The 18,427-nt window shown below is 49.5% G+C and overlaps 1 protein-coding gene across 1 annotated transcript in view; it reads left to right on the top strand.

Annotated features, from left to right (window-relative positions):
* The window catches only part of RPS6KA1 (ribosomal protein S6 kinase, 90kDa, polypeptide 1), a 34,076-nt gene extending 19,820 nt beyond the window's left edge, over nt 1-14,256 (top strand). The window contains exons 14-21 of the mRNA XM_008586193.1: nt 313-438; nt 646-735; nt 1,249-1,407; nt 10,535-10,696; nt 11,118-11,194; nt 11,410-11,527; nt 12,763-12,900; nt 13,295-14,256. Coding sequence (XP_008584415.1) covers nt 313-438; nt 646-735; nt 1,249-1,407; nt 10,535-10,696; nt 11,118-11,194; nt 11,410-11,527; nt 12,763-12,900; nt 13,295-13,417 — 993 coding nt within the window. The 3' untranslated portion in view covers nt 13,418-14,256. The remainder of the gene's footprint in view (nt 1-312; nt 439-645; nt 736-1,248; nt 1,408-10,534; nt 10,697-11,117; nt 11,195-11,409; nt 11,528-12,762; nt 12,901-13,294) is intronic.
* Nucleotides 14,257-18,427: the final 4,171 nt, after the last annotated feature.

Consider the following 18,427-nt stretch of genomic DNA (forward strand, 5'->3'; position numbering starts at 1 on the left):
GCCCAGGTTTCTTGCACACACCTCTCAATGTGTGTGTTGTGACTCTTTTGTCCACCCCCTCTACCACCCTCTGACCGCAGACTGCAGCCCAGGCAGGCTGGGAGCCAGCGAGTGTGCCCATCGTATAGAGCAGAAAACTGAGGCCCAGAGAGGGGCAGTTTCTTGCCTGAAGTCACATGGCCAGCACTCTATCCCAGGCCTCCTAGCTCTTCCTTGGTGCCATCTCCATTGAGCCAAGGCCTTGGGTGCTGGGGGACGACCCTGGCACTCTAGAGCCAGAGGTCATCCCCATCTCTTGGTGTCCTGCTACAGCAACTCCATGGGAAGAACCTGGTTTTTAGTGACGGCTACGTGGTAAAGGAGACAATTGGCGTGGGCTCCTACTCTGTGTGCAAGCGTTGTGTCCACAAGGCCACCAACACCGAGTATGCTGTTAAGGTGGGCCTCCTGACCATGTCTTGGCCAAGGCTGCTGGGCTGGGGCTGAGCCCAATGTATCCATGGCTCTTTGAGGGGGAGGGTTGGTGCCTGAGGCTCTGTGGATGAGTGAAATGTGTGCGGCTGAGACACCCAGGCCCTGCAGTGTGGGCTCCATGGCAGGGAGGGACCCTGGAGTCTCCCCTGACACTCACATTCACCCCTTCAGGTCATCGACAAGAGCAAGCGGGATCCTTCTGAAGAGATAGAAATTCTTCTGCGGTACGGGCAGCACCCCAACATCATCACCCTGAAAGATGTGAGCGGGGGTCCTTGAGACTGGGGTAGGGACTGGGGCACTTGACTCCCTAGGATTTGTCTCAGGGTTACCATTCCTTTAACTTCTGATCCTCCTCCCAGTGCTCATGGGGAGGCGGAGGAGGACCCTTGGTCCCTCCAGTCTGACCACACCCCAAGGGTAGATTTGTCTCAGGGTTACCATTCCTTTAACTTCTGATCCTCCTCCCAGTGCTCATGGGGAGGTGGAGGAGGACCCTTGGTCCCTCCAGTCTGACCACACCCCAAGGGTACTCTACTTCATACTTGAGCATTCTCTGAGAGTTTTCCTGCCCTTCAGGGGGCCAGTGCCAACATCTGCCTGTCCAGGGAAGACAGGAGCCCAGGTCAGTGAAGGCCCTGCCAGATCCACTGAAGCTCAGAGCAGAATACATGCCTAAGGCTCATGTCATTCTGCCCTGATCTGGGAAGCTGGTGACCAAGGGGCCTAGGCCTGGCACTGGGGAGAGGGGCCTGATGGTGAGGTCCTCGGCAGGTATATGATGATGGCAAACACGTGTACCTGGTGACAGAGCTGATGCGGGGTGGGGAGCTGCTGGACAAGATCCTGCGGCAGAAGTTCTTCTCAGAGCGTGAGGCCAGCTTCGTCCTGTACACCATCAGCAAGACTGTGGAATATCTGCACTCACAGGGGGTAAGTCTGGATTAGGGGAGGGGGCCGGGGATGCCAAGAGTCACACCATCAGCAGAGTACATGAACTATTAGGCTGGCCCAGGAGTAGCAGTCTCCAACTATGGGAGAAAAACTGATGGGTGGGTCAGTTAGTAGATGGATGTAAGGAAGGGGGAGGGAGGGAGGGAGGAGGCTAAATTGTGAAAAGAAACATTTATTCAGTATGTGTTATGTGCCAAGCACCATGCTAAGGTTTTGTGGAAGATGAGGTTTCTTTACATTGTCTCAGTTGATTATCACGACTCTGAGGTAGATGCTGTTATTGGCCCCCCTTTACCGATAAGAAGACTGAGGCTCAAAGATGTAAGGTTATTTGTCAAAGATCACACAGCCAGGGAAGAAAGGGGTCAGAATGTCAGACTGAGGAATTTGGGTGGGGAGTGGTTTTGAGTTAGAGAGCAGCAGGGTCATTGTGGGGAGCTGTAAGGCTTCAGGGAGGTGAATCTGGCTGAGTTCAGCTGCTAAGACAGAGGACATGGATGCAGGAGGAAATGCTGCTGGAAACACAGCAGGTGCTGCAGAAGAGGTACAGGGCCAGGGCCAGCCCATGGCTCCCTCGGGGGAGTGTGGTGCTGATAACACCAAGTCAAGGGTTAAGATCCCCTTACCAATCATCTTTTTTTTTTAAAAAAAAAAAAGAAGAAGAAGAAGAGGTACAGGACCAAACAGCAAAACTTGGCCTTTAGGGCCGGCCCGGTGGTGCACTGCTACAGTGTGCCGCTTGGGAGCGCGGCGGTGCTCCCGCTGAGGGTTCGGATCCCACATACAGACCGGCCACTCACTGGCTGAGCGAGGTGTGGGCGCGACACCGAGGGTTGCGATTCCGTTGCCAGTCTCGGTCCGGTACGGGCGCGACACTGAGGGTTGCGATCTGTTGCCGGTCACGAAAAAAGACAAAAAGGAAAAAAAAAAAAAAACTTGGCCTTTATTATTGCACAAGGCAGGTAGGCACGAGATGACATTGGGCCAAGGCTGCAGAACTAAAAGGAGATAGAAAAGTTCCTTATGGTGTATTAAAGCCAAACCAGTAGAGTTAGCATGAGTTTCTCTGGATGAGGTGACATTTTAGGATGCTTCTCATAGACAGCCTGCAGTGAGGAGTGCAGGCTCTGGAATCCAATGGGCTGTGTCCGGGTCTTGGCTTCTTAACTTACCCGTGTGCGAGGCTGGGAAAGCCGCTTCATCTCTCTGCGAACTCATGATAACAAGAGTTGACACCTCACAGGGTGGTCTGGAATGAAGCAAGGTACTTCCTGGGAAGGCACCATGATCCGGCACAGGCAGCGTTCATGCGGTAACCACCATGTAAACATTCAGGGGAAATAGGACCAGACTGAACACATACAAAACTGTCAAGAATAGTGTAATGCACCCCCACATCCTCATCACCCACATTCAAGAATTGCCAAAATTTTTATCACACTAGCTATTTCTTTTCTTCCCCACTTCCCGCCCTTCCGTTTTTGGTGTTGAAGTATTTTTCTCAACTTTTTATGAGGGAAATTCAAATCTACAGAAAAGTTAAAAGAATAGAACAATGAAAAACCATTTTCCTCCAGATTAACCAAATCTTAACAACCTATCACACTTGCTTTACCTCTCCTTTTTTGTCTCTGTCTCTGTCTCTCTATATAAATATATATGTATTTGCAGATGCATTTAAAAGGAAGTTGCAGACATTATGACATCTGATCCATAAACACCTATAACTAAAGTATTTTAAAACATGTCCCATGGGCCGGCTCGTGGCTCACTCGGGAGAGTGCGGTGCTGATAACACCAAGGCCCTGGGTTCAGATCCCATATAGGGATGGCCGGTTAGCTCACTGGCTGAGCATGGTGCTGACAACACCAAGTCAAGGGTTAAGATCCCCTTACCGCTCATCTTTTAAAAAAAAAACATGTCCCAGACCTCACATCATCCTAGGCATTTATCTCTGACTCTAAGAAAGGGTGAACATTTGCTTTTATAACAACTAACAAAATTAACAATTACTTGTTTTCACATAGTACCCCATCCATAGACCCATTTTATTGTCCTTTCAAAAATGTCTTTTTGTGATTGGTGTATTATAATCACGATCCCTGCAAAGTATACACATTTCATTCAGTTGTTATATTTCTTAAGTCTCTCTCTCTTTTTTCCCTATTGAAGTAAAATTTGCCTACAGTAGATCTAAGTGCACAATTCGATGAGTTTTGTTAAATGTGGTAACATATCCCTGTTACCTCCATAATAAGACCCTTTTTATGCCACTGACTTGTTGAAGAGCTTAGTTCTGTGGAATGTCCCACATTCTGAATAGTCTGTTTGCTTCCTCCTGGCATCATTTACATTTTTTGTCCATTGTCTTGATTTCCTGTAAACTGCAAGTTGCTCTAAAGTCTTTATTAGATTCAACTTCACCTTTTGGGGGTATGGGAGTAAGGTTCAGAAGGCCAAGGTCGTCGACTCTGTGGGAGGTGTACTGTCCTGCATATTGCATCTGATCTGGGGGCACACACAGCGTTACATTGCCCCCTCGTTAGTCACGTCAGGTAGCAACAGTCTGATCTCTTCATTGTGAAGATCCTCATCTAATGGTTTTATCCTTTCAGGATCTTTGATTGATTCTTTGATTGAATCAGTGATTTTGTTAGAGTTTGCAAAAATTGCAATGTCTGATTTATTAGGGAGAATTCTTTTGTAAAAAAGAACTTTAGGGGCCGGCCTGTGGCTCACTCGGGAGAGTGCGGTGCTGTTAACACCAAGGCCACAGGTTCGGATCCCATATAGGGATGGCCAGTTAGCTTACTGGGTGAGCGTGGTGCTGACAACACCAAGTCAAGGGTTAAGATCCCCTTACCGGTCATCTTTTAAAAAACAAAACAAAACTTCATAATTAAAGCTTCAATTTGGTTACCACATGTTCTTTTAATGGTCATATTTGAAATGGCTTTGGTTTTTGAAATGGCCAGTGCAAACATTAATATTTAAACATGTCAGAGAGTAAATGTGTTTACTTTCCTGCTGTGTTCAATAGTGAGTACTAGTTAAAGTTACCCCCTGGAAGGTTTAGTAGAGCCAAGCAGCAAGTTCTATCAGTGGGTCACATGAAGCCAAGAGCAAGGAAGAACTTTCTAGAGTGGGGAGCTGCCTCCAAAGGAACTGAGCCCCCTCCACTAGGGGTGTGCAGGCTCCAAGCACAGACAACCACTTGGCGGGGATGTTATTGGAGGAAATTGTCTCCTTCCCAAAGCCAGTAATCTCTATGGTTTCTGGCCTTTTTCAAATACCACAGGCAGTTGATGAGTAAATGGAAAGCTCTTCTTATTGAGATATTTGGGGGGATTCTCTGGGTTGATTTGGCATCAGCAGAAGCTGTGGTCTATAAGCTGGGAATCCCACAGGGGTGACCAGGGAACAGGGTCCACTGGGACCCCTATTAGTTTTAATGTTATCTTTTTATTGAAGTATTGCATAAACACAGAGAATTGCATAAATCATAATGTACAAGTCATTAGATTTTCAGAAGTGAATACACCCATGTAACCAACACCCAGATAAATAAACCATTTTCAGTTCCCCCATAGCCTTCCCCTCCCATAAGGATAACCATTTTAAGCTAATTTCTGATAGATTATTTTGCCTGATTTTGAATTGTATATAAACATTCTCTTTTGTATCTGACTTCTGCCACTCAACGTTGTCTTTGAGATTCATTCATTTGGTCAACTAATCTGCAGTTCATTCATTCCCATTGCTGTGTAGAATTCTACTGTATGAACAGACTATGATTTAATTGTCCATTCTACTGTTAATAGACATTGGGTTGTTACCAGTTTTTGGCTGTTACAAATAATACTGCCGTGACATTCTAGTACTTGTCTTTTGGTGAACATATGTACATTTTAATGTTGGTTGTGTATGTAGACGTAAAATTGCTGGATCACAGTGTATGCATATGTTCATCTTTAGTAAATATTGCCAAACAGTTTTCCAAAGTGGCTTTACCAATTTACACTCCTAACAGAAGTATATGAGAGCTCTGTGCTTGCCAGTTCTTGGTATTTTTCATCTTTTTAATCATAGCCATTCTGGTAGATGTGGAGTGGTATCTCGTTGTGATTTTAACTTGCGTTTTCCTGATGACTAATGAAATTGAGTACTTCTTCATATGTTTATTGCCATTAGACAGCCTCTTTTATGAAGTTCCTGTTAAGTCTTTTGTCCATTTTTAAAAAGTGGGTTGTCTGCCCTTTTATTTTATTTTGTATAACTTCTTTATTTAATATATGGAGTCTTTTTTAAGTCCTCATCCTGCCTCTTGGTTGTTTCTACAATGTCCCCATCATGCTGGGAAGAGCCTGCTTGAAAACAGCCTTTGAGTCGTGGACTCAGTAGAGAGTCAGCCTTGTGCTTTGGCTTCTCTCTTTAACAGATGATTCACACAGAACAACTTCACCTTTTTTGGCTGGTCATAAGTGCCTAAATGCACATTCTCTGATGATGCTGATGATGATAAAGATCTGCTGCTAATGGCAGCTGACATTACACGCCACTTTCCATAGGCCAGGCAGGGTTCTGAGCACTTTACATGTTAACTCAATTGTACCAGCAAACCTATGAAGAAGGTATTATCATTATCTCCATTTTTTAAAAAAAAGATGACCAGGGGGCCAGCCCGTGGCTCACTCAGGAGAGTGCGGTGCTGATAACACCAAGGCCCCGGGTTCGGATCCCATATAGGGATGGCCGGTTAGCTCACTGGGTGAGCGAGGTGCTGACAACATCAAGTCAAGGGTTAGGATCCCCTTACCGGTCATCTTTAAAAAAAAAAAAAAAAATGGGAAAAGTGAGGGAATCGAGGCTTTCAGAACATAAGTAACTTGCCCAGTTTCAGAGCTAATCTGTCTCCAATGGTTGTGCAAGAATAGCATCTGTCCCCTAATTTTTTTGTCCTTTTTGTCCTCTGACAGTTTTTTTTTTTTTTTTTTTAATGTCCTTTTTGAGACTGGCTGCACCACGCTCAGCCAGGGAGTGCACCGGGCATCCCTATATAGGATCCGAACCCGTGGCCTTGGTGTTATCAGCACCGCACTCTACTGAGTGAGCCACAGGCCGGCCTATTTTTTTTTTTTTTTTTAATGTCCTTTTTGAGACTGGCTGCACCACGCTCAGCCAGGGAGTGCACCGGGCATCCCTATATAGGATCCGAACCCGTGGCCTTGGTGTTATCAGCACCGCACTCTACTGAGTGAGCCACAGGCCGGCCTATTTTTTTTTTTTTTTTTAATGTCCTTTTTGAGACTGGCTGCACCACGCTCAGCCAGGGAGTGCACCGGGCATCCCTATATAGGATCCGAACCCGTGGCCTTGGTGTTATCAGCACCGCACTCTACTGAGTGAGCCACAGGCCGGCCTATTTTTTTTTTTTTTTTTAATGTCCTTTTTGAGACTGGCTGCACCACGCTCAGCCAGGGAGTGCACCGGGCATCCCTATATAGGATCCGAACCCGTGGCCTTGGTGTTATCAGCACCGCACTCTACTGAGTGAGCCACAGGCCGGCCTATTTTTTTTTTTTTTTTCTCCTTTTTCTGTGTCCGGCAACGGATCACAACCTTCAGTGTTGCCCCCGTACCGGACCGGGGACCGGCAACAGGATCGCAACCCTCGGTGTTGCTCCCGCGCCTCGCTCAGCCAGTGAGCGGGAACCGGTCTGTATGTGGGATCCGAACCCTCAGCAGGAGCACCGCCGCACTTCCCAAGCGGCGCACTATAGCAGTGCGCCACCGGGCCGGCCCCCTCTGACAGTTTTTAAGTGCTGCTTCACAAGCAGCCACTGTATCTTAACATCCAGCATGATAGCGGAGTTCAACCGTGGGTAGTTCTGGAGTTACTGTGACAACAGTTACCATCTCCAAAACCCTGTGCTAAATATTCCTGCTTTTCTTTACAATACTGGGGTTGAACACTGTTATCAGCCTCATTTTACAGGTGAGAAAACCGAGGGCTAGAGAGGTTAAGTGACAAGCCCACACAGCTATGAATGGTACAGCCAGAATTCATACTCTGGCCTTCCTGACTCCTTCCTGTGACTGAAATCACAGCTCTGCTAGAGGTCATAGCCTATTGACTCAGTGGCTGCATTTGACCTGCAGGATGTTGGATGTTTTTTTGTTTTGGGTTTGGTTTGGTAAGGTTTGGTAATTGGGCTGCTTTTGGAAAACTGAGTTGCTACGTGGTGACAGTCAGCTGGAGCCAAGTAGCAGCTGCCCCCTTTACACTGGTTGGGGCAGTTCCCACTCTGCCTGGCTTCACTCATCACTTGCCCAGCCTGTTGTGATTTTCAGTGCAGTAAGATGTGAGAATGTATTCCACATCCCCTCACAGACACACCTGAGGATCAGGTATCAGAATCACCTGTGGGGCTTTTGCAAGCTGTTCCCCTCCCCCCCAGCCCACCCTCCTCCACCATCCCTATTGCTACCAGCCATGGTAAGACACAGTTCCCTATAAGTTTGTTGTTTCTTTATGTTGTGTTAGGGCAGGATAAAGACCAAACACTTCCATATCCCTGTTTCCCAAAAGTGTTTTCTGTGCCACATGAAGCTGGAAAGACCATGGAATTAAGGTCAGAACTGGGTTCAAGTCTTGCCTCAGCCTCTAACTCACACGAGCACGTCAATTGTCCTCTTAGAGCCTCAGTTTCCTCCTCTGTAAAATGGAGCCAATAATCCCTGCCTGCCCACTTACCGAGGTACTTTAAATGGGGAATATCACTTGTACAGCGTAGTCGGTGTCCTCAGCTAAGCTGAGCATCCCTGGCCTCTAGGAAGTTTGGCTGGACGCTCTGTGGGGAAAGAGTCTACATTCTCAGGGCCCTGGGCTTGTGCTCTGGGCCATATGATGGTTTTGGAAGGAGAGAGCCCAAGGGCCTGTATATAATTCACAGTGTGTTGTTGGGGTGGCTCATTTTTCCTCATCTGCCTGGCACTCTTCCTTCTTTGGAAGTGGACTGTGCTAGGCCATGTCTACCCTCCAATCTGCCCACTCCATGGGCACCTGCTAGAGGGCTCGGGGCTCAGTTGGGACTAAGAAAGGACCATCTTGGTTAAGCCAAGTATTCTAACCTGCAAGGTGTCTATGTGTTTCAGAGGTGTGATTTTTTCATACATTGCACAAAGTTCACTTAGCACTTACTCTGTGCTGGAGGTGACGAGGCACTCCGCAGACAGATATGGTTATGGTTATTACTGAAAGAGCCCCCAGGGGCCTAAGCTTGGGGCACCTGAGGGGATGCAGTGCACAGTGAGGCTGGAACAGATGGCTAAGCCTCCTACAGCAGGCTAGAGCTTTGGACTTTATCTTACAGGTAGTGAGGAGCCATTGAAGGCTTTTGAAAATGCCCAGGGAGGTTCCATTTGTTCATGGGAGGAGGAGCAGGAGGGTGAGAATATGATGAGTTTAGTGAGAGGTGTGTTGAGTCTGGGGCTTTGCAGAACATCCCGTGGTTGCCATTTGGTAGGTAGCTGGATATATGAGCCTGGGCTCAGGAATGTTCTGGGCTAGGGTTAGAGATTTGAGAGTTGTTGGTAATTAGGTGATAGAGGATTGACTGAATAGAACTGTACAGAGGGAGAGGGGAGGAATGAAGAGTGGGGTAGTTCAGCCCCCTCAGGTTACAGATGAACAAATGGGGTCCAGAGGAAAGTCATTTACTCTGGCCTCAATAGCAAGTGGCATTCACCCGTTCATTCCAAAGAATTTATTGAGCACTGAGCACCTACTGTGCTAGGAACTGTTCTCTGTGTGTGTATGTATATGTGTGTGTGTGTGTGTGTGTGTGTGTTTTGTGGCTGGCTGGTACAGGGATCCGAGCCCTTCACCTTGGTGTTATAACGCTGCATATTAACCACCTTAGCTAACTGGCCAGCGCTTTGTTCTTTTCTTTTAGTTTTTTAGTTTATTTTAGTTTTGTTTTGTTTTATTCTTTTGTGTTGCATTTATACTAGGAACTACTCTAAGTGCTGGGATACAGCAGTGAGCAAAACACTCATGGGGTATGCATTCCAGAGGGCAGATTCAGAAAACAAATTAAATATTATGTCAAGTAGTGGTAAATGCTATAGATAAAAACAAAGCAGCGTAAAGAGACTAAGGCGTAATGGAGGGTGATTGCTATTTTATATGGGATTATCAGGAAAGGCCTCACTGATGGGTGACATTTGAGCTGAGACCTGAAAGAAAGAGAATGTGCCAGGCAAATGTGTGAGGGAAGAGTTCCAGGAAGAGGGAACCACAAGTGCAAAGGTCCTGAGGCAAGAGTGTGCTTGGCATGTGGAAGGAAGAGCAAAGAGGCTGGTGTGGCTGAAGCAGAGTCAGCAAGGGGGAGAGCACTAGAAGACCAGAATGCAAGAGATGTGGGTGAGGGGCAGGGCAGAGGCCAGGTGGGGCCCTGTAGGCCATCGTAAGGACTTTCCCTATTAGGAGGGGAAGCCTTGGAGAGTTTCAAGCTGAAAGGACGTAATCTGACTTAGGTTTAACAGGATCACTCTGGCTCCTATGTGGAGACAGACTGTAGGAGGTGAGAGGGAAGGAGGAGGTTGTAATAACTGGTGTGGGGGGCGGGGACACACAATGATCGTGGCTGGGATCAAAGTGCTGTCAGTAGAGGGGCAGAGAAATGGTTGGCTCTGGATATATTTTAATGGTAGAGCCAGCAGAGTTTACTGATGCATTGACTGGGGAATATGAGAGAAAATAAAGAGGAACTGAGAATGTCTTAAGATTTTGTCCTAAGCAATAGGAAGGATGGAGTTCCCACTAATTAGATTGAGTGATGAACAGACTATAGGGGAGATATTAGGAGTTCAGTTTTGAACAGGTTAGGTTAGGCCTGCCTTGCAGACCTCTACACAGAGATTTCAAGTAGGTAGCAGCAGCAGCAACACCTCCATTTCAGCCCCTTCCCCTCCTTTCGGATGCCGGGTCCTTCCTTTCCTCTCCCTGTACCCTGTCTTTGTAGCTTTCTCATCCCTGGCAGTTGACTTGAGCCACTAGCAGCCTTCTCACATTGAGAACTGACTCCCACCCTCTGTGCCTAGGTTGTACACAGGGATCTCAAGCCCAGCAACATCCTATATGTGGACGAGTCTGGGAACCCGGAGTGCCTGCGCATCTGCGACTTTGGTTTTGCCAAGCAGCTGCGGGCTGAGAATGGGCTCCTCATGACACCTTGCTACACAGCCAACTTCGTGGCACCTGAGGTGAGTGGCCAGTCTCCTCAATGCAAGAGTGAGGCGGGACAGGAGGCCTCGTGCCCCCTCCAAGAGGCTCCACACTGTCCAGGACCCCAGGACTCCAGTCTCTGTGATCTTGGCCCAGGTAGCAAGGGACGATCTAGCCCATGGCTAGGACACTTATACTACCCTTTTTTTTTTTTTTTCTTTTTCGTGACCGGTAAGGGGATCGCACCCCTTGGCTTGGTGTCGTCCGCCCCGTGCTCAGCCAGTGAGCGCACTGGCCATTCCTATATAGGATCCGAACCCGCGGCGGGAGCGTCGCTGCACTCTCCCGAGTGCGCCACGGGTCGGCCCTATCCTACCCTTTTGAGGAATAGCAGGCAAGCATTTGTGGCTACTTTCTCCTGCCCCTCAGACTGACCACCCTCCCCTGCCTTCCTACCAGGTGCTGAAGCGCCAGGGCTACGATGAAGGCTGTGATGTCTGGAGCCTGGGCGTTCTGCTGTACACCATGCTGGCGGGGTGAGTGCCCCCTGGCCTCGACCCCTCCCTACTCCTCCAGCCCTAGTGTCGAGGCCAGGGTGGTGCTTGTCTGATGGGAGGTAGAGACATGGCCCTGCCTTTGGCAGCTCCACCTGGGGAGCACCCCGTCTGAGGGAGACATGGAGCCCTCACTCACCCCTAGCCCCAGGATGGAGGCCAGAGGCTGTACCTGGATTGTGTGGGCTTTTCTCCAGATACACTCCATTTGCCAATGGACCCAGTGATACACCAGAGGAAATCCTGACCCGGATCGGCAGTGGGAAGTTTACCCTCAGTGGGGGAAATTGGAACACAGTTTCAGAGACAGCCAAGGTGAGTCTGTGAGGCCTGTGCTGGGCTCATTTGGAGGAGGGAGGCAAGGTCCCATGCCAGGGCTTCTCAGCAGTTCATAAACAGGTTTTCTGCCACCTCTTTTCTCCAAGTGGAATGTTCCATAAATCTCTGTTTCTGGGAGGAGGGAGGCAAGGTCCCATGCCAGGGCTTCTCAGCAGTTCATAAACAGGTTTTCTGCCCCCTCTTTTCTCCAAGTGGAATGTTCCATAAATCTCTGTTTCTATGTTTCTCCAAGTGGAAGATTCCCAGGCAGACACACACACACCACCTTGTTTGGGTAACTTGGTGATCATTCACTGGCCCTTCTCGTGTTCTGGGCCCAGTAGGGGACAGAAAGATGCATAATCACAGTCTGTGCCGTGTGGAAACTTAGTGTGGTGGGAGATGCAGGCTTGCACACAAGGAACAGAGATGCCAGGCAGCAGAGAGACGCAGGTCCTCTTGTCCAGGGGTATGAGCATGGAGGCGCCGAGCAGAGCAGCTGGCTGTGCCAGGCAGGGCCTTCTCAAAGGAGGCAGCTTTTGAGCTTTCAATATTAGTAGCACAGCCGCTCCTCCAAAAAAAAATTAGTAGAAGTTTCCAGTTATTGGGAACCTCTATGCCTGACACAGGGTCGAGCCCTTTATGAACAGTACCACCTCACACCAGCCTATGAAGCAGATGTTGTTATCCCTGTTTCTCAGGGGGAAACTGAGGCTCAGAGAGTTGAAGTAACTTGCCCAGGGAACTCAGCTGATGAGCAGAAGAGTACGTTTTTTTGTTTTTTGTGGGGGTTTTTTTGTTTGTTTTTGTTGTGGGAATTGGAGGAGCAGCTGGCCAGTACAGGGATCAAATCCTGAGCCTTGGTGTTATCAGCACCACACTGTAATCAACTGAGCTAAGCCAGCCAAGAGTCAAGTTTTGAATCTGAGTCTATTTGATCCCAAACCTTAGGCTCTTCCCACCTTGCCACATGGCTTTTTGAAGGTGAAGGAGAAAGGGAGGGGCATTCCAGGAAGAAGTACCTAGAGCAGCCAAGGCCCAAAGAAGCGAATGCCTTGGCTGTGCTTGGGGAGGTCTGGAACGAGGAAGGGAATGCCTCAGAGAATGGATCGCAGGGGTCTCTGTAAGGGTTCAGGCCAAAGACGGTTGCTTTCCCACTCCCCATCAGCAGGACACAGCTGCCTGCTCCCCTGCTGCCCCTCCCACCACCCTCCTACCCCCTGTGCCCACAGGACCTGGTGTCCAAGATGCTGCATGTGGACCCCCACCAGCGCCTCACAGCTAAGCAGGTCCTGCAGCATCCATGGATCACCCAGAAAGACAAGCTGCCCCAGAGCCAGCTTTCCCACCAGGACCTGCAACTTGTGAAGGTACAGCCACTGGGCTTCTGGGCATCTGTGGGGGGACAGGTCAAGGTAACATGGGCAGGGATTTGGGGTGGCAGAGCCAGGAGATGCTATGTCTGTCCCAGGCACCATGAGGTGGGATAAAGGAGAAAGACACAGCCATGCCCTCAAGGAGCCCCAGTCTAAATATAGCTATGTCACAGTGCACTCACAGCCCCCAGTCTGATGGGGTACACAGCCGCTGACTTCTGAAGCCTCCAGTCTGTTGGGAGAGGCAGGACCAGTGACCGTGAAGGATCACCAAGACTAGATTAACAGTGGGCTCAGTGGGCTGTGGAACACTGGGAGAGGCTAGCCTGGCTTGGGGCACACGTCCCCTCCCCACCATCGTGAACTGACCTCCCCCCTTCTCTCTCAGGGAGCCATGGCAGCCACGTACTCTGCACTCAACAGCTCCAAGCCCGCCCCCCAGCTGAAGCCCATCGAGTCATCTATCCTGGCCCAGCGGCGGGTGAGGAAGCTGCCGTCCACCACCCTGTGAGAGCCAGGGCATCCAGGCCGCAGGGCGGTGCTAGCTGGATAGAGACAGCAGTCTTCCCAGAGGGAGCAGGCCTGAGTCACAGGGCCAGGGAGAGCTGGAGCCCTGAGGGGCCTGGGAAGCAGCCAGCTCAGACCACCCCCAGTGAGGGTGTGAGAAGTGCCTTCTCCTTCCCCACGATGGACTCTTCTCGGCTCAGGCTCTGCTGGTTGAAATCAATTCACTGTACAAACTCAACTTTTTTTAAAGAAGAAAATGGCATCAACCACCATGGATTTTTACAAGATCCATTTGCCTTTCTGGGAGCAGAAATAGCCTGTGCTGCCCCAGCAGGGACACTGAGTCACACTGAGGCTCTCTGAGGCTGGGACTCCTTAGAGCAGCTTTGGGGTCTTACCCTGGGAACCTTCATGGTTGGCCATCTGTAGCCATCTGCACACGCCTCCAAGGCAGTCCAGTGTCACCTCTCAGAGCCATTGGCCATTCAGCAGAACTCACTCTATCCCCAGCCAGCTCCTTTTCCGTTCTGTTCTGCTGGGGGGTCTAGAACCACTTCCTGCTAGAGGAGAGGACCAACGCCCTGCCGGCTCCCAGCTCCAGGCACCAGCATCTTCATCGGCCCCGCCACTGGGTCCTCTGCAGTCAGGCTGGGCAGCCCCAGGGAGAGGCTATGGAGAGCACTTTTTGGCCGCCTTCTGTTGGGGTCTGCCACAGGACAGAGTTCACAGGAGACCAGGGGGCGGCCATGAGGAGCAGGGGCTTTTTCATTTCTTTCTCAGCTGGTCACTCAGGGTTCATCTGTCCATGGCCTTTCTAATAAACTTACAACTGAGTTGAAGCACGCTCTGCTCCACTTTCATCCCTGAATTTGCCGTCTCTGCTATCAGCTGTTGAGGACTTTGGCGGCGACAAGAAATGGGCCAGGGCCAATTAGGCCAGTTGCTGGAAGCTCAGGTCATTTGGGGAGCTGTGGAATTCTGCTAGCTTGTGGAATTCTGCTAGCTTTGCCCACCCATTACTGCCAGGGGATTGCATTATAGTATTGATAACAGTAATGGTATTATTAACCACTAGTGACCCAGTGCCAGATAGGATGCCTGGGCCTCCCATGTGTATCTCATTTAATCTTAACAACCCTGTGAGGTAGATGCTATTATGTTATTATCCCCGTTTTATAGATGGGGAAACTGAGGCTCAGAGAGGGGAATGACATTTTCTCATGTAATAAATATTTTCTTAGCACCTATTCTGGACCTGCTCCGGAAGCTGGTGAACCAGGTAGAAAACAAGGTCATTGTTTTCATGGGTCTTACCTCCTAGTAGGGGAAATGAACCATTAACAAACCAAGGTTAGCTACTGATAAGACAGATGCAGAGAATTAAATTGGAGTGAGAGATTTGGCGGACAGGGAAGGCCACTCTGGGGAGGTGACCCAGAAGCTGAGATCTGAATGGTAGGAAGGGGCCAGCTAAGACTGGGAGGCAGAGTCAGGACAAGGGCCCCAAGGGAGGGACAGGCTAGGCTTGCTCAGGGACCAAAGAGGAGGCTGATGTAGCTGTGACCTCAGAGCGAAGAGTTTGTGCAAGATGAGGCTGGAAAGGAGGCAGGGACCAGTCGTGCTGGGCTTTATAGGCCAGGGTCAAGTGTTAGGGTTTAATTCTAAGTGAGATGCAAGCTTAAGAATTGAATTAAGCAGGAGAGTGAGATGATTTGATTTACATTTTTAAAAGATCACTGTGGGCCGAGCCCGTGGCGCACTCGGGAGAGTGCGGCGCTGGGAGTGCAGCAGCGCTCCCGCCACGGGTTCGGATCCTATATAGGGATGACCAGTGCGCTCACTGGCTGAGCGCGGTGTGGCCGGTCTCAAAAAAGGACAAAAAAAAAATCACTGTGACTGCTCTGTAGAGCATTGATGGTAGGCGGATGAGGCAGGAGGTTAGCAGGGTGACCAGGTCAGTGACTACCGCAGTAGCCCAGGTAAGAGGAGAGATCAGGACTAAGGTGGTGGAGTGGAGATGGAGAAGGAGTGGACAGGGACAGGATGTGCTTTGGAGGTGAAGTGGACAACTCTTGCTGGCAGTTTGGATGTAGAGGATAAGAGAAAGAAGAGATTTAAGGATGTTTTCTAGATTTGGGGGGGAAGAGTTGGGAAGAAGCAGGTTTGAGGGAAATTTTTAGAACTATGTGGGAGATAACCTTTCACCAAATGGATATTTCAAATAAGAGTTGTAATTAGAAGTTGAAGTTCTGGGGAGAGGACTGGACTGGATTTGGGAGTCATTACCTTGGAGAAAGTTTGTAAAGCGAAGAGACTGGGCTTTTCAAAGTGTGGTCCTTGGACCAGCAGTGTCGGCATCATCTGGGAGCTCGACAGAAATGCAGAATCTCCAGATTCTGCCCATCCCCAGATCTGATGAATGGGAATCAACATTTTAACAAGATCTGCACGTGATTTGTGTGCACATTAAAGTTTGAGAAATGCTGTTCTAAGGTCTGAGCAGATAAGAAAGGGGTGCCTGTGCTGCATCCTGGGGCACACAGCATTTAAAGATGGAGTGGAGCAGAGAGCACCAGCGAGGGAGACACGTGGTAGCCAGTGAGGGAGACAGAAGTGACTGCCCATGAGGGAAGACCTGCCAGTCTGGCACACTTTGAAGCCTTATGAGCCAGGGCCTTTGCTTCATTTACTTTTCCGCCTCCCCACTTTACAGATGAGAGAGCAAGGGCCTCAGAGGTGAATAAGTCCTGTTACGATGGAAGGAGACGCTGATAACCAGCTCAGCTTCGGGGCTGGCCTATGCCTGCAGGGTCTAAGCCCAGCAGCCTCTCCATAGGAGCAGAGAGGGCTGTGTTGGAGCCCCATAGGCTGAGGACCCAGTGACACATGGTACTGAGCCCCTGACCCGTGTCATGTTGTTTCACTTCTCTAAGACTTGGTTTCCCCATCTGTGCAGTGAAAACAGCATTTCCTGTCCCACCCACCACTCAGGGTTGTCCACCCTGGATCCCATCACCCTAGCTGGTATCCTGAGCATTATTCTGACTCATCCCCCTCACTTCCCGTATCCAGTCTGCATCCCAGCCCTGTCAATCCTGTTTCCTGATTATGTGGGGGATTCATCCCCTCCTCTCCTTCCTCCCTGCCTCTTCATATTTTTGTTTTTTCCTATAGTCTACTGATTCTCTCCAGTCCTTTGTGTCCCCAACATCCTTCATTTAGAATCACAAACCTGACCAGCATCTGCCCTTGGTTGACTTTCCATAAGACAGAGCCAAGGCATCCTAGCCTGCAGTCAGTGTCCTGTGTGATCTGACCCCTGCTGAGCCCCCAGCATCAGCCCTGGTTACTTTCCCCAAACTGCTCACAAGTCCTGAACTTGCCATGCTCCTGCCTCTGCTGGATTCTGCTGCCACATGTGCCTGGCTAACTGTACTCATCCTTTAGGAAAATTCAAGCAACACCTCCAGGAAGCCAACTAGGCACCCCAGATTCTGTTTGGTGACCCTCCTTTGGGATCCCGGACACTCCCATGCTCCATCTCTTTGCATACCACACTTTTGGAAACAGCTGGTGAGGGGTTTTCTCCCTGCTAGTCTGTGAACCCGAGGGTGTGGGCTGTGCTTCGTTCATCTCTGTATCCCATGAACCTGGCATAGAGTATTTTTGCCTCAGTTAGTATTAGAGAATGCAGAGACAGCGGACTTGATGGAACTGGGGGAAACATAAAGCTGGAGCCTGGAAAGGCATCTGGGGAAGAGGAAGGGAAGAGCTGGTGCTCTGAGGCACAGAGTGGTTAGTGTCTTGCCACTAGCACCAGAGGAAAGATTCAAGAACAAGGAAATGGTGGTGGACGGGTTAGTGCTTTTCATAGTGGCTAAACTACAAAACCCCAATGCTTCACCTCTCTGAGCTGCAGTTTCCTCACTTGCTAAATGGGGATAATTCCTACCCTTTTCATGGCATCACCTGAAGATCAAATGAGTGAGTGGATATGAATATGTGTAGGAAGGGAAAAAGCTTGAGCAATTAAGCTTGTTCTAGCTCTCACAGGGTCAGCACAGCCATCCAAGATCTCATGTCTCCAGAGACACAGCTCGTAGCCACCAGCATCTCCAACAAGAACTTCCTTCTCTGAGTACTAACTCCCTGGGCAAAACTCACTAATAGCAGTAACCCGGCTTGGGGAAACAAATTGTCAATCCAGATATCCTCAAGATCCAGAGTCACTCTTCCCTTTAATGCCCAAATAACCATCCCTGCTCCTGCCTTGAAGACAGTCCCCTCCCATGAAATAGTGGCTCCCATCTAGTAAGCAAGTGCTCACTATGTGGGGTGCTGGGTTCCATGCTTTATTCCATTTGATCCTCATGTGAGGGAGATATGATCAATCCCATTTCAAACACAAGGAAATGAGGTTCAGAGGTTAATTGACTTGCCCAAGGACACAGCTAAGTGGCAGAGTAGTATTCAAATTGAGATCTCTGTGATTCTGAAACTCACTCATCACTGGTGGGTGTGCCGTCCTACCTCTGCTTCCGAGAATGCCCAAGACCTTCTTACCCATTGCACAGATCTCTCTGGTTACCACCCTTCCCCTCAGAAAGCCATGTGGTCATAAAGTTCCTATAATATTGGGGTCTGTTCTCAATTAGAGGACATAGCTGTTAGAAAGTTCTATCTCCCTGGGCCGGCCCGGTGGCGCACTGCTACAGTGCGCCGCTTGGGAGCGCGGTGGCGCTCCCGCCGAGGGCTCAGATCCCACATACAGACCGGTTCCCGCTCACTGGCTGAGCGAGGGGCGGGCGCGACACTGAGGGTTGTGATCCCGTTACCGGTCAGTAAAAAAAAGACAAAAAAGGAAAAATGGGCCAAAAGAAAGGGGTAATAGGTCGTAAGCAAGTCCAAAATCCAGCACAGCAGGCATTAAATCTCAAAGCTGGTGAATCATATATTTTGACTCCATGTTCGATGTCCTCTGCACACTGGTGCAGGGATTGGGTCCCCAAGTCCT

Source organism: Galeopterus variegatus, unplaced genomic scaffold (genome assembly GCF_000696425.1).
Source record: "Galeopterus variegatus unplaced genomic scaffold, G_variegatus-3.0.2 Scaffold109, whole genome shotgun sequence".
NCBI classification, from domain to species: Eukaryota; Metazoa; Chordata; class Mammalia; order Dermoptera; family Cynocephalidae; genus Galeopterus; species Galeopterus variegatus.